The sequence below is a fragment of the Perca flavescens genome, chromosome 8 (assembly GCF_004354835.1).
Source record: "Perca flavescens isolate YP-PL-M2 chromosome 8, PFLA_1.0, whole genome shotgun sequence".
NCBI lineage: Eukaryota > Metazoa > Chordata > Actinopteri > Perciformes > Percidae > Perca > Perca flavescens.
Window position 1 is genome coordinate 32,353,701 of NC_041338.1, and position 16,736 is coordinate 32,370,436.

Sequence of the window (16,736 nt, forward strand, 5' to 3'; positions counted from 1 at the left end):
GTGATGTTTTAAAATACAAGCGTTATGTTGTCTTCTGGTGTGTTTGACCTTTAGCCATAGACTGATACGCACACCATTCACACACATTCATACACTGGTAGCCGTTCATACAAGGTGCCACCTGCTCATCAGATAATCACTGAAACACATTCACACACCGATGGCACAGCATCGTTCAGTGTCTTGATCAAGGACGCTTCGGGGCCTGGGATCGAACCACAGACCTTCCAATTGGCAGAGGCTGTTCGTGCTTTGATGGCTCTGTATTTCTCCTCCTGATGTCAAGGGGTGCAAACAGACTGTGATATACAGTACAGGCCAAAAGTTTGGACACACCTTGTCATTCAATGTGTTTCTTTATTTTCATGACTATTTACATTGTAGATTCTCACTGAAGGCATCAAAACTATGAATGAACACATATGGAATTATGTACTTAACAAAAAAGTGTGAAATAACTGAAAACATGTCTTATATTTTAGATTCCTCAAAGTAGCCACCCTTTGCTTTTTTTGGTAACTCTGCAAACCCTTGGTGTTCTCTCAATGAGCTTCATGAGGTAGTCACCTGAAATGGTTTTCACTTCACAGGTGTGCTTTGTCAGGGTTCATTAGTGGAAGTTTTTCCCTTATTAATAAAAAAGCAAAGGGTGTCTACTTTGAGGAATCTAAAATATAAGACATGTTTTCAGTTATTTCACACTTTTTTGTTAAGTACATAATTCCATATGTGTTCATTCATAGTTTTGATGCCTTCAGTGAGAATCTACAATGTAAATAGTCATTAAAATAAAAGGAAACGCATTTGAATGAGAAAGTGTGTCCAAACTTTTGGCCTGTACTGTACATCGATCCATATATTTAAGAATAACAGCTTCTTCTTGTTTCCTATCACTACTACTCCAAAATGACTTCTATTGCTGCCACTCCTGCCATTGCACTGCACCGCTACACTTTACTCACTGTTGCCTTTGTTGCTGCATAACTGCTGTGAATACAGACACTCCCTCTGTGATAGTCAGAAGTTCCTATCACTCTCATGTCCACTGAGATAAACAGAGCATGTGTGATAGTTCTATCATTCTACTGTGTGTTCGGTACATAGGCATCTGACAAGAAACCACAGGCCTTCTACTGTGTGCAACTTATCAGCTCTTGCTTCGTTCCTGTTGTGTTTGATGTAGTCAGTGAATTAACTACATTTACCTTTAGTTAACCATCTTAATAAAACCTGTGATGAATCCAGTCCAAGCTTTCATCATGCTGACTCATCGTTAGCGTGTTAAAGGTCAGTTTATTTCACTTTGGAGCTATCAGGGTTTTTTTTAATACAGGAGTTTATTTCACTCTTTAAAGGTGCTCTAAGCGATGTTGGGTGACGCCACTTCTTGTTGACGTTCAAAGTATTGTCAAACAAAATGGAGGCTAGCTCGGCCCTCCCTCCTCCTCATCCCGTCCCCTCCCCCTCAATTCCGCGCACTAACCCCCCAGCCCCCACCCCCAAATCCTTTTGGTTGGTTATTGTTTTTTACAGCTTTTTTACAGTGTTTTCAGGTGTCAGGCAGCTAGCGGATAGTGAGGAGATGTTTGCTGTATGTAGCCTAAAAAATGCGTGACATCGCTTGGAGCACCTTTAAAAGAACATGCATCACTTTGTCACGATCAAAAAGATCCTTCTGGTGTCGAACATTCACTATGGGCACACAGCTTCTCCAGCACCATCCAGCCGGGCTGAGAACGCAGTCGCTGGGTCAGAATCAGCTGTTTATGAACCTGTTCTCTCACTGCCCAGACAGACTCATTTATATGTTTTTGAGTCTAATCAGGAACCTAAACTGCCTCAGTGTGATGATCCCACAGATCCTGTTTCGCCATGGAACTATGACTCACTCTCATTATAAAGTGTGTTGGGGTGTTGGTGACAGCACATTCTATGTAACCTGACTTTGACACCAAATGATAATCTTTGCTTTTCATCAATTTTGAATCCTGGAAGCTATTCATATATTCCTAAAACAATGTTTCATATACTTGTTGTACAGAATATGCTAATATTTGCCCCTAGGTCAGAATCTGCTGATTCTGTGAGTCTACAGCAACATAGTCTATATCCGTTCCGTATATCTGTTGTACAACTAAAACAACTTTTGAACGTACACATGTTCCACCAAAACAAGTTGCTTACCAAGGCTGTTTTGCAGTGGCACCGCGGACAACTGTGATTGGTTTAAAGAAATGCCAATAAACCAGAGCACGTTTTCCTCCCATCCCCGAATGCTATGTGGAGTAGACAGACCCTCCTCCAGCGCGCTTCGGAGGAGGGTCTGGCAAAGCGAGACTAACAGCAACATAACGTCTCTCTTTGAAACAGGTTTTCATTTAGTTATTATGATCTGTGTTCAGTGTCTCACCTGATAAAGTAAAGAAGAGTGACTAAGTATGTTCATGTATGTAGCACCTTTCCAGAACAGATGTCCCAAAGTGCTGCACAATAAAAGACAACAGCAAAAATTAAGATTCACTGCAGCTCTTCTTTAATTGCTGCAACAACAACAAAACAGCAGAATGAGTGATGTCACAACAGAGTCAAACTGACTCTCAAAGAAAAATAAGTTTAATGCCATTAATAACATATTTCAAATGTTTTAGCGTTCTCAGTTTCTGTGTGTTGACTTATAGACAGGAGAACAAGCACAAACATTTGGGCTAATGTCTTCCTTAGTGTCCAGGTTCAATGGCTGGTTACAGTTCAAGCTATTTATAGAATGCTGACAATTTAAAACAAAAACTGTCATAGCAATGGGAAAGGTAACACATATTTCCAAAGAGAAGTAGTATCACAGAGACTCAAAGATGTAGAAGGGCAGTGTCACCACATGTCAGAAATAAAAATTCTAGTCATTAAAAAAAGGCCTAACGTTTTAAAAAAACTTTTTTAGCGGATGTTTAGCATTACACTTTTTTTTTAGCCACAATCAGTTTAACTACCAATGTATTGCCATTAACAGCTTCCATGCTTCTTTTTGTGTTTCACTTTTTAAATGACTTACAGAATTAACATTTATGACTGCTTATTAGAAATTGAAAACCCCATGAACGACCAAATTACCTTCCAGTAGTAATGGCTTATAACTGATCTATAAATCATTAGTAAAGTATTAATCAACCATTCATAAGAAACAACTTACTTTTGGAAACTTAATATCAAGACAGCCTTATTAAGTCTTTTAGCTATCACAGGACAACCCAAAGTTAACAAAAAAAAAATGTTCCACAAAAAATGAAAAATCACTACCTCTGGGCATGTGTCCTTAACAAAAAGTGCATGGAACTCCAAAACAAATGCAATAAAAACAACCTATTATTTCAGTGCCACTCCTTTCAGACACACCCAAAAGAAACGCTCCTATCCTGTGCACTGCTGGCTGAAAACAGCTGAGTGTGCCAGCTGGTGTCCCTCCAAGGTGAGTTGATACAAGAATGTAAACAAACCCATGGCTTCCCAACTTTGTAAAGCTGAGAATAACAGCTGGAGGGTCAATTCACCATATTTGAGTTCATCAAAGCTGTAAATAATTAGTATAAACTCATTTTGAGGGATGAAGCAAGTGATGAAAGACTGGGTTTTATAGTATGAATACAATTTGAAAAAAAAACCTTTACCTTTTCTATTTTTGATTTAAAGTATATATGTCTTGCTCTCTTCCATCCATTACTGCATAAACAAGCATGGCAAATATCCTTGCCATAGCCAATTAACGCTCACATTTCACTGAACAAAAAGGTTAGTATACTCTTCCTTGATCCTCAAATAAAATAATTCCACGCCAGTTACAACACCACTTTAGTTTGAGATCACGTCAGTCTCTCCTCCAGTCTGGCAGATTACAGGGTGGCTCTCCTGTCTCTGCTCACAGGTGACTCCCCGGGCTCTGGACGCGCTCTGCGGGATCCGAAGAAACGCCGGAGGTTTCCCCTCATAGCTCTGGCATTAAATTCTAGTCACGTTCAGCGAAAAGGGCAGGAATTACATGACTATACAGGTCCCTGAGAAGAGCCCCAGTCCTCTCAGTTTGCCTTCACGCCTCCCACTCGGCTTCCTATATTGTCTTCTTGTCTGTTTCACCGCGCTAATCTGTGCAAAGTTGAGGGAAGCATGACAGGAGGACTGAAGGACGGCGAAAAAGAAGAGGTACAGTATGGCTCTCATGCAGCTGGCACATTTTTAGTTGAAAGATTTTAGTTGACATGGATTTTTCTTCATCGAGGAGCTGATTATTCTCGCTCATAATTTGCATTTATGAAGAACAATTTGGATGCTTGTTAGTTGTTTTTTTTTACTTCAGAGCGCATTATCTTCTTTTTTGGCACCTAGTCATGAACGCTTCTCCCACACACGCTGGGGGAATGTGAAGAATCATTATTAGCACGTGTGTGTGAGATGTGTACCTGCTAAAACCTTTATTAACCCTCAGAACAACCGATGGTTGTTTTTACGCATCAACCATGAATGTTTAGATGTTCGTGCGTAAAAGCGCCAAGGAGAGTAAAACCTTGTTCTAAATCAGGAACATGCTTAAACACTAAATAATGAAGCAAGTACGGTCGTGAGTATAAATGAGAATGTGCTTCAAAGATTCAGCAGGGACAGAGTAGTACTGTGGGGACCAATGACGTCTTTAAGCACTCCGTTTTTAAGGCAATGGGCACGGAAATCCAACCTGTTTTCAAACATTTTCCTCAAATATATCCATATTTTCACAAGTAAGATTATTGATTTTCCCTATTTGTTGAATAACATTTACAAAAATAATTTCAAAAAAGCCTAGTCAAGAGAGAATGATTTAATATTTGGAATATGCGCTTTTACGCATTTCTTTAAAAATGTTGCCATGCTCACATGTACATGTTGAATCAACTGTATGTCAGTTCAGGATATTATATTTCTCTCCGGGTGGCGAGGACCCCTTGTGGCTGGATCTAGGGGTGTGGTGCTTCACTTTCTATTCATTTAAACCCATCCCTGTTTGTGGGGCAGGCTGGTTACTCGCAGCTCCAGTCTCTCTCCCTCTCAGCGCACTCCACGCTATCCCTCCTCCTGTTCACTCTCTTCTTTTTCTGCCTCCTCCGGATCCTGACAGGAGTTTCTGCATTCTCCGTTCATCCGAAAACAAGGGAACATATACAAACCTAACAACAAAGACATGGACAACGACAGTCTGAACGAGAAGACGATGGAGGATGTCCACACCAAAGAGATCGACCTGGTCAACCGGGACCCAAAGCGCATAAACGACGATGTTGTCAAGGTGAGTCAAAACTGGAGGGCTGTTAACTTCTGAGCTTTGTATTTGGGGTTAAACGTGCAGCTGCTGTGTGCTTTTCTCTATTATCTTGTCAACTGAAACCATAACGTCACCAAAATACCTGTTGCAGAGTTTGCACTTAACTTCTGCTCAATGGAGCCGCCTGACAATCACTGTAAACTGAGATAAACTTAGCCGAAATGTAGGAGCTGTCAAACTGGCGTTATGTGCGTCAGAGGCGCACGGTAGTTCTTTTGCGCACTTGGGCGCTGTGGATCCTGCAGTGTTCCCCCTCAGTGACTTTCCCCTATTAGGAAAAAGGCTTTGAAGAGGTATCACAGCCCATTGAGGCGATACAATAGCAAGATATGCGCGTGTAAATATCTGCGCGTCTGCACAAGCAGCAGCCTTGATAACTTGAACATCCTCGCTCCAGCAGAGGAAACATTACCAATTTCCTGTTGTTGAAACACACATTTCCCACAGTCCTTGTTGCACACGCCTTGCTGTAGAATTCTTTCCATAAGAGAGAGCAGCCTGGCCGCATAAATACGGAGTGTTAATTTTGTTTAAAGGAGTAAGCAGAGGGAGAGAGGTTGTATGAGCAGAAGGAGTGGTGCGCTGGAAGCCACCTGACGCGTCTGCATGGTGGCGGGGAGCAGCAGCTGTAAGAGCCCGGCTGCCCCTTCTCTCCAGCTGGGGCGGTCTTTTTCATAAGAGTGGGGTCAAACGGCTCGCTGCATGGAACAGGAGGGGTCAGCTTTATGAAATGCCTGAACTCTGCCTTGTTAAAACAGGGAAACACCCAAGTAGCCAAGTAGTAGTCTGATGGGATATCCCTCACCACTCCCATCTCTCCTCCCTTTTTTTTCCTCCCATTCTACTCCTCTCCTCCCTCTCTCCCTTCTTCCATACATGCCTGTAGTTCAGAGGAGCAAATGTCCATGTGTTAATCTGTATTGGCTGCTGTCAGCTTCCAAATGATTAGGACAGTCTGACATTATTGACTTAGTTATTTGGAAAGATGATCCTTAGTAGATAACCGTTTACTGTTGGGGGGCTGCAATGAGATTGATTCCAATTCAGTAAAGCTTAATTGGCATTGCGTTTGAGCTAGCTACTGATGAAACTGAAATATTCAGAGTGAGTAGAAAAGCACAATTGTGAGATTCATTGTGTGAAATGATGACATGTGTCTAGATGGGACTTCCCCGCATGTGGAATGCAGATTCACATGAGATGTCTTCCATTTCACATTTCAAATATGTGTTCTTATAATGTGATTTTTTTTTTTCTGAAAACCACATGTGCCAATAAGTAAATTTTACTCATGACAAATATGTGAAATGTATGGAAATGTATTTCACATGGGTTGAAGTCACATTTGCAAGGGGAAAGAAGACACTTTTAGTGTATTGGAGGATGAACAGAGGAGACAAAGTGCTAAACAGTCTTGCTTATGATCAGCAGCTATACAGTATATCCTTCTTCCAGTTCTGCCACATGAACAGCTTCACCGAAGTGACTTTGCCCGTTTCCCTGCGTCTGTCGCCACTTCTTCCACCAGTCTCTGCTTTCTCTCCTTCCCAATTCTCCTCCATTGTGACAGTGAGTCAGACTCTCCTTCCAGTCTCAGAATAGAATGCGGCGCTATGATTGTCCCGCCCCTCTCTAATCAACTCAACAGACTGCTTGTGAAATTATCTGAAGTCACATGTGTGCGTACACTGTAAAAATGAATACTGCTGTAGGGAACTGTTGAGAGACCTGAGACTTCAAGTAAGCCCATTTACTCAAGTACTGAACTTACAGTTCTGATGTACTTTTAGTTTATTTAAGTATTCTGATGTTATGTTATACATCTTCAATCCAAGGATTTACAGCTGCAGTAACTAGCTACAGATTATTATTATTTTTAAGTATAATGAGCATATGAAATACAACACGTTCTTATACTCAAAGTTAAACCACCCAACAGAATGTTAAACTGCACCTCGGCCAACTACAATTTTGAATGCAGGACTTTTACTTTTAACAGAGTATTTTTTACATTGTGCTATTGTTACTTTTACTTAAGTAGAATAGAATAGACTTTAATTGCCATTGTGCAGTAGAACCGTACAACGGAATTTGCTTGTGCAGCCTCTAAAACAATACTCACTTTCATATACACACTCACACGATAAATAAAATAAGAAAATATAAAAAACATTATCAAGGCCTAGGGAGTCTAAGGAGTAAGACTCCTAATACTTCATCCACCACTGCTCTGAACTATTTAGAAAAACAGAATTTCCTTCATACAGACTTAACAAACTCAAACATTATTTCATGAGACCTCTGACGCATGTAGACAAATAACTTGCTACCATGAGGAACCCATGGGTGCTCACTGCCTCCGTCTGGATATCAGAATAAAACTCTGATCGGCCTGGAGGTTTTACAGTGAGCTGTATACACAGCTTCACTGAGGTGCTTTGAGGTCAATGTAACAGTCCTGCCAAGTGGAAGCGTGTGTTCGGTGTGCCCCCAATGAAAAGCACAAGCAGGGAATCCCTTCCAGCAACCCCCCCCCCCCCACCCCACCCCCCCCCCACCCCACCCACCCGTCACCCACCCGTCCCCACCCCCAACCACACACAGCAGTCACACGTAAATGTGTGTACTGTGCATGCAGACGTGCTGTATGTGGTGTGCATGCACACACAGACGCACACACGCACACACACACACACACACACACACACACACACACTGCATTCTTGTAAGAAAAGGAATATAAGCTAGCCTCCTGTAGCTGCTGCAGCTGGCCTCAATCACCTGGCCACATCAAACAAGTTCCATTACTAACATGCATGTGGAGTTTGCATTTTTGAAGAGAGCTTTTTTCCCCTGGAGAATTTGTGGGTCTTTATATAGCAGAGAGGAGGGGTCAGCGGAGTGAAAATGTCCCCACTGGAGACATACTTTTAAAGGGAATTGTGAGAAGTTTGATCCAAAGTCCTGATGGCCTAATTGAAAGGTATAAAAACACTCCCCTCTGGGACTGCAAAGTCCACGATGAGTTGACTCTTGATCATATTTTTACTTGACCACCTCATTCTGGGATGTTTATCTCATTATAAGTTTATAGTCATTGTAGTGTGATAATCTGTTACCTCCAGTTTTGACGATGTCTGTGCTTTTGTCACAACTATGCAACTACGCACTCCTCCGTGGGTTGAGACACGTCATGCTTATGAAACTCTTTTCAGACCCAGTGCAGGGGGATTTGTCGCCAGCCAAATGTCATGCAAATCTAACAGAGCTATGAATACATCACAAAAATGTACGCAAAATGGAAAATAAGCTTCCATAAAATGTTTTTCACAGATTGATTCAAATAGGTTTTTTTTTTTGCATTATGTGGTTGCAAGTGGTTATTGTTAAAAGTTTGGATTGGGATACATTTTTATGGAGGGATTAAAACAGTTCAACTGAAGTGGTTTTGTTATTGTGGAAGAATTTGCAAAAAGCATTTTAGATTAAAAAAAAAAGTTCAGCAACCCAGACAAAAAGCATTTATTGTCAGAGCTTTAATACGAGATAGAGAAACTTGTGTTCACTTCCTAATTTTTGGTAGATGCTTTCTGAATCAAAAGTACACTTTGATGAAACAATTTAAAATGCAAGTCATGGGTCAAATGAGCCGGCAGTCAGTGTCCGTTGGTCGCATACTGTGTCTCTCCGCTGCCAATCATCCTAATCTCTCTCCTGAAGCCAATCAAACATTTCCTCTGGCTACTAGAGCTCTTAAACCAACAAAAGAGTCCATTAATGTGCTGCAGTCTGACCTTCTCCTTCAGTGACCCACTGTCTATTCAAACATAGTTGACAGCCTGAAGATAGAGCTCTGGAAATAGCACATTGCCTTATTTACTCAATAATACAGTCGCCTTGCCAACTGGTCACATGCTGACCCTGAGACTCCGTCATATCATACTCTGATTGGACCACAGAGGCCCATGCTTTGACCCAGCATAACTGGGCTGCTACAGTAAAAGTAGACAACGTTTTGGTGTTTTTAATGCTGTTTATACTGGAGATGTTTACATTATTATTTATTATTTATTTTTTTCATTCAATAACTGTTAAATCTTGAGGACTCCAGGAAATTGTGGACTTTTGGGATCTTCAAAAACACCCTTACTTTGATCAAGAAGTAGTGCATTCCAGTTTCCTTTGGACAAAACTCTTCATATACCATTGGAGTAAATGGACATTTCTAGATGATATTAGTCACATTGTAGCCAAAACCCAAACCTCATATTAGAATACAACAAAATAAAAACAGTGGAGGACCCTTTGTACTGTTGATATGAAGGGCTCATTTTAAGCTAACGAATAACAATTCTTAGTTTCAGGTGACAAATGAAAACAAATATTAAATATTATAGGGCTGGGTAGCGCCAATGATTTCCTAAATCGATTCGATTCCGATTGACAAGGTCTCGATTCGATTACATTTCCGATTTGACTTAATATGAATTATGTTAAGAAAATTATTTTACCAATTTTGCTTGGATATAAAAGAAATTCTAAGAGAACTTATGTTGTAATTTGTACAAGCAAAAAGCAACCCCTTAATTTAAAGTCAATTGAACATAGTGGCCAAACAGTGGAATTGCAACACCTGGCCCATCACGGAATGCCCTACTACATACAGTACATGATGGAAAACGGCACATTTTATTGATTTATTGATTTTATTAATCAATATCAGATCACTCAAACGAAGATCTATTTTAAATGGAGAATCAATTAAACGAAGATCTATTTTAATTGGAGAATCAATTATTTTAACCCAACCCTATTCTATTTCTGCCAATAGATCCGCCTAAATCCTACACACTGGTCCTTTACGTAGCAAAAAAAAAAAAAAACCTCACATCTAACCAATTCTGAAACTGTTGAACCTGAAGGGGATTTGTTTATAGACGTTAAAGTGCCAAATTTCAGGTAATGATGATCATATTCCTCATAATGTTACAAACAGAACAGTATTTAGAAAACTAAAAGCATGGAAAGAAAAAAAGCACCAAACAGCTTGACTTTATGAAGTCAAACCTCTCACCATCCTGCTGTGGTTGTGCTTGTGCCTCTCTGCAGAAGGCCCTCATTTAGTCTCAATCAAAGTTCTGGAAACTGGAGTAGAGTGGGTCCACTTTAAAATTTGTAGCTGTGGAAAAATGAAATGGACGGCGCGCTGGTTTTGTGGCTGCAGTCAGATTTATATTATAAGGCTGTCGTGAGCTCTGCTGTGAGAAACGCTTTATGCTGCTGCTTGGAGTAAAAGAATTGGACTTCTCTCTATTCCTTTCTCGTAGTTAAAGGAATTGTTCCTTTTTGGGGAAATGCACTTATTTTGCCAAGTTAGGTCGGAAGATCGATATTGCTCTCATATCCGTCAGATATTAAAGGGACAGTCAGACAGTTCTATATGTATTCTATATATTAGAGAAAAGGCAGACATATCTACGGTCAATATCTACAACACTGGGCAACTCACACCAAAACAATCTAGATTGATAAATAGCAATACTAGTACTTTGATTTGGGAACTGTCCCTTTAAGCTGGAGCCAGGGCCACGTTCAGCCCTGACCAAACATAGCAACACGTTTTTTTTAAACAGAAACGGGGGTGCGTTGAACACACTGTTGTGTGCTCTAGCGATCTGCCTTTTTATTAACACGAGTTTACAGACACGTCTCTGCTGATTGGGTTTCACCTGTGACACAGCCACCCACCAAACAGATCCCAAAGCCCATTGCACAACGTTGCACACCGTTTCACACATTTCTGAGGAAACATGTCGTTAAACCAGGAAACCGTAGCAACACTGTGCACACCGTTTCGAGATTGAACGTGCCCCAGGAGACAGTGGAAACAGGAAGCAAGAAGAATTGGTCTACCAGCACCTCTAAAGCTCACTTATTCATATGTTTAATCTAAAGTGTGGTTTTACAGCTGGAAATTTAGCTCTGATTCGCATAACCCCTCTGACGTACAAGTTGTACGCACAACTTGGTGTTTCTACACTCTGGTTTGCCCGCTTTAACCATTTTTAACAATGAGTACGTTCATTAGTGAGCCTCAGAGGTGCTGGTTACCTTTGGACTGTACCAAGCTACCTGTATCTCCTTGCTTACGGTCTTGAAGCTAAGCTAACTGGCTGCTGGAGCCTGCTTAACATTTTATTTGAACAGACAGATATGAGAGTGGTATCGGTCTTCGCTTCTAACTTTGGACAATAAAGCAAATAAGCATACTTCCCAAAATGCCTAACTCAAATTTGATTCAATTTTTAAAATAGTAAAAGTAAACCATTATGTGCTTTTAACAGTCAGCTTGTGTAAGTGTCATTCTGTTTGAATGATGTTGCTAGTACCTCACTTGGGAATGAAGCACTTGACTTTTCCATTTCACTGTCAGTTTGACACTGTATAATATCTGTGTGACTTATTGATATTACAGCCATTAGCCCTCAGTAGCCCGACTCTAGTCTGTTAGACGAGACACAGTTTCCAGGTAACTGTAAAATAAATATTGACTCTACGCTCGGAAGACTGTGGAGAGGATGAGAGAGAGAGGGAGAGTATGCATTGTGTTTACAGTGTGCGAGTTGCCACTTTTCCGTCCCTTCCTTAAACAGTTGCACTGGTGGGGTCACGGACACTTGCCGAAATTGTCAAATTTAAAGGCCTGAGAGATGTGTTTACAGTGAAAAGAAGCACAATGGCTTTGTTCATCTTAATGGGAGGTAGACGAGGGGCCCAACAGATCAGATCAGTGTTTGAGAATCAAACACAGTGCGGGGGGGTACGGGCATGTCTTCGTCTTTGGATTTTCTGCAGAGGAACTTTGAGTTTCTGTGAGGTTGCATTGTGTCTGTTGTTTGACCATCACTGGTCACACTAACTGTGCAGTTATCCTTCTGTGTATTCCACACACAAAAAAATCTGAAATGTGAAGCCCACCACATCCTGTGCACCACAGAAGTTTTCCTAACAAAGACAAACCACACACTGAATGTTTACAACGGCAGCTTCTCGATTTAGCCTGATAATTATTTGGATATCAAACAGTGACATGTTGTCTTTAAACCGCCAAGCAGACAAAAGTCCTGACACTGTTTATTGGCTACATCTGGTCCATCTGTGGCCATCATTTAACATAAGAATAGCTGAAAATGTAACTGCTCGGGTGCCCGGATAGCTTAGTTGGTAGTGCAGGCGCCCATAGAGGTTCACTCCTCAACGCAGTGGGCCGGGGTTCGACTCCGACCTGCTGTCCTTTGCTGCATGTCATACCACCTCTCTCTCTCTCTCCCCTTTCATGTCTTCAGCTGTCCTATCAAAATAAAGGCTGAAAAATGCCACCCTCAAAAAAAGAAGAAAATGTAACTGCTTACTTTGTCCATTTTGGTCCAAATTTAGCCTCAGAATGACATCTGTTTTATTCATTACTGTCACTCATCTATCTATCTATCTATCTATCTATCTATCTATCTATCTATCTATCTATCTATCTATGATGCGATGATAATCAAGATGCGCTGGAGACAAAAATCCTTTGCAGAAAGCGAAGCAGATGCCAGAGATAGTGTGTAGAAATCAGTATTTTGGGTGGGGCAGTGTGTTGGTGGTTAGACTGTGTACCAGTCACCACGAGGACAGATGTGAATCTTGCCAGGAATCCTACCCTCCGTCCCAACAAACTGACATACAAACAGGGAGTGAAGCAGCTGATTTATGAGGAAATAATGAAGGATTATTAAGTCTATGTGATAGTTTAATTTGCACCATATTAGGGCTCTTGTGAAATTCTGTTGACGGTGGATGAAGGTATTTGCCAAGTAATAGCAATGAGTCTAATGTGAGTGAGTGTCTCTGTATACAGGACAGTACACGTTAGTGTGGGATGGTTACTTGAATTTTCTTTTCACTTTACAATATTTAAAACATGTGTGGTACATACCTCTAGCGTACAAAGAGAATGGGAGCGAATAAAAATGGAGTTTATCCTGCTCAATGCACTTAAAACTTGCATTTGACCAACTCAACAGAAAATGGAGCCTGCATCGCTTAAGGCAAAGACGGCTTGCACTAGCTGATTGGCATCAGCTGTTATTTATTCTTCACTATCAGTGGCTCATTCATCAGCTGCTTGTTGTATGTCTCCTACTGGTCTTTTTAGTCTGATTGGGAAAATTCTGTTTTCAGCTTAAAAAAAAATGGGGATTTCCTGCTCTTTTCTGTTTTATATCGATTTAAACTGAAAATCTTTGGGTTTTGGGCTGACAAAACATCCCCTTGGACTTGGAGAAATTGGGATAAACATTTTCTGACATTTTATAGACCAAACGTTTAATAGAGAACATAATCGGCAGATTAATTGATAATGAAATGAATCTTTAGTTGCAGGCCTGGTGGAGGCCTAGTATATATTTTAATATGGATGACAGGAAGACTAGTTGCTGCCAAGGTAACTGTCACTACCCGATGTGAGTCGAGTGCAGATGTGACTTGCGCATGCTCAGATTTAAACGGTTTACGGCATAACGTGTCATACTGAAATTTGTGAAATCCATAAAATAATAAACTTTTCTCATTACAACATACAGAACAGAAGATGGAAATCATTTCAAAAACGTTTTAGCTATCTATGATTGCTTGATTGCTAACGTTAGCTCAAAATGCCATTCAAGTGACAAAGTGCCTTTGTTGTGTTTGATTGCGAACTTGTAGCCAGCAGTGAATGAACTTCGTTATGTAGGTCCATTTTAGGCCATGCCCTATATCGCAATGTCAACAAAAGTGAAAAGAAATTCAATGGCTTCTTCCTTGGCCCATGCTATACCCTCCCACCAAGCATCATGAAAATCTGGCCTGTAGTTGTTATGTAGGTAACAATGATTTTAGATGCCAGAAGGGTTTTTGCCAACAGTGTCTTACTCTTCCACTTGCTCCTTTTTCAGGTAGACTTTGAGGACGTGATCGCCGAGCCTGCAGGGACCTACAGCTTTGACGGCGTGTGGAAAGCCAGCTTCACCACCTTCACTGTCACCAAGTACTGGTGCTACCGGCTGCTGACGGCGCTGGTCGGCATCCCCTTGGCGCTGATCTGGGGTATCTTCTTCGCCATCCTGTCCTTCATTCACATCTGGGCCGTGGTGCCGTGCGTCAAGAGCTACCTGATCGAGATCCACTGCGTCAGCCGCGTCTACTCCATCTGCGTGCACACCTTCTGCGACCCGCTGTTCGAGGCCATGGGCAAGTGCTTCAGCAGCATCCGAATCCGCACAACCAAGGAGGTGTAGCATCCACAAAGACGAGGAGGAGGATTAACGGAAAGAGGGGAGGGAAGATGGGAGGGCTAGAGCAACACAGATGGAGGGAAAAGTCAGAACAGGAAAGAAGAAGAAGAAAAATAGACCTCTGGAAAACGAGAGACTTTTCCAGAGCTGGGCGGGCTTGTTTGGAAGGGAAGGGGCGTGGTCACATGGCATCTGACCCCGCCTTTTTTTCCAACCAGCTGTTTTTTTCTCTCCGGTGTTGGTGTTACCAAACGGGTGGGCACAGGAAATCAAAGGGTCGATCTCCGGGGTTTTTGTTTGTTGTTTTGTTTGTGTGTTAGTTTTTTTAAATTTTTTTTTTATATTCCTCACTGTTAACTTTGTCCAGAAAGCAACCAAGCTCCGTATCTGTCTTCTGTTAGTTTTGCCACATGATGTAAATTCCTTCCATTCTTACCGTTTCAGTGGATTGCTTATCACTTCGATTGATTCATGTGAAGAGGGGATGTCAGGGTGTATCACCGTCTTCTCTCGCGCTTATTCCAGTTTGTTTTTTTTTGGAGCCATTGTGCAGGGCAGGATGGGTGGGTGTCGGGGGTTAGGAAGGTCAAAGCGGAGAGATAATGAGCGATGCCAAACTCAGCGAAAACAAAACAACCCCACAAGCCAAACAGCACAGCAACGCCCCTCCCTCTGCCCCCCATGACCTCCATAACCACACAACCCACCCCCCACCCCCTCCATGCGCCCGGCATCCCCGCAGTCTGACACTGAACCTGCCCTCGTTCCTGCATGCACCTGCGTCGCCTTGCCAGCAACTCGCCGTCCGCCACCGCCACGCCCCCGCCACACAGCCTTACAATGCAGAAAAGATCTGCAGCTCAGCTCACTCGCTCTGTGCCTCAGCTTCTTACTTCTCTTTTTCCAACAAAAAAAATTCCAGTGCAGGTTTCATCACCATTATCCTCCCGATTGCACGAGTGTGCCAGAGAATGTTAGCATTTGAATTTAGCATTCTTTCTGACCAATTTAGCCTTTCGTCTTTCAGTGAAGCTAAATGCTTTCAAATGCACATCATCATAGTTCCAAAGTGAATGTTTTTTGTTTCTACAGTATGAATATGAAGAACTTTGAGGGTTTACCTTCAATACCGTTGTTTTAATACCCTGTATGTACTGTATGTGTCGATGCAGAAAATGAGACTTTACAAGCTATGGCCTCATTCCAGTGCACTAATCTATGGGAAATTATTGTTAGTGAATAGCACTAATGAAGATCGCCTGTCTTTATTTGCAAAGGTAGTAGAGTACTAGCAGCTACTGTTGCACACACTGCACTTAGCATGTGCAGTTACAAGCTTGTGTGGAGTTTTATTTTTTACGCGCTGTGGTACTTACACAGGTTAATGCATTGGAATTAAGATAATGTGAGACGGAACGTGTGATTTTGAATGCATTTTAATGTGTTATTTGGTCATAAGTTTGCTCCATCCCCCTTTTTTGTCTTCCTAATTGTTGTTGTTGTTGTTGTTTTTAATTTCCCCAACTTGTTGGTTCTGCTGCCCTGCTTCTTGACTGTGGACACGATGCTGAAAAGCATCAAACTGATGCCTCCCAACCCAGAGATGGGTAAAGAGAGGGACGGTTGGGTGGGGGTTATGCAATGGGGTGGGTGTGGGTTATGTTTTATTGAGACACTAAACTCGCTTTGACTCCGTCACCTTCAGTCTACCTGCTGTCTTCTCACAGAGATGGTAATATCATAGCACCTGTTCCTTGAATTGAGTGTTTTTAAGCTCCAAAGGTGATATTTTTATAAGAAAATATGTTTTTCCTTCCTTGCTTTTAATGTACATTATCACGCCGCGCACATTAAAATTTAATATAATCCAATGTGCATTCGTTGTTGTTTTTTTTTATAATTTCTATTACCAAGATGGATAAAGTGATCAACAGCATGGGACTCTTATTAAAGTCAGATATTCAACGTAGATTTTTTTGTTATTTTTTACTTGTGATATTGAGTCATAGCAGATCTAATTGTGTAATGATTCACAGTAGATACTTGGTGACTGGTTTCTTTCATCTGTACTGCAG

General features: G+C 41.4%; 1 protein-coding gene across 1 annotated transcript; it reads left to right on the forward strand.

Moving 5' to 3' along the window:
* The first annotated feature begins 3,909 nt into the window (after window positions 1-3,909).
* Window positions 3,910-16,536, forward strand: cav1 (caveolin 1). The gene is made up of 3 exons (XM_028586080.1): window positions 3,910-4,191; window positions 5,141-5,308; window positions 14,323-16,536. Exons 1-3 carry the CDS (start codon window positions 4,156-4,158, stop codon window positions 14,662-14,664), a joined length of 546 nt encoding a protein of 181 aa, XP_028441881.1. The 5' UTR covers window positions 3,910-4,155; the 3' UTR covers window positions 14,665-16,536.
* The last annotated feature ends 200 nt before the right edge of the window (window positions 16,537-16,736 follow it).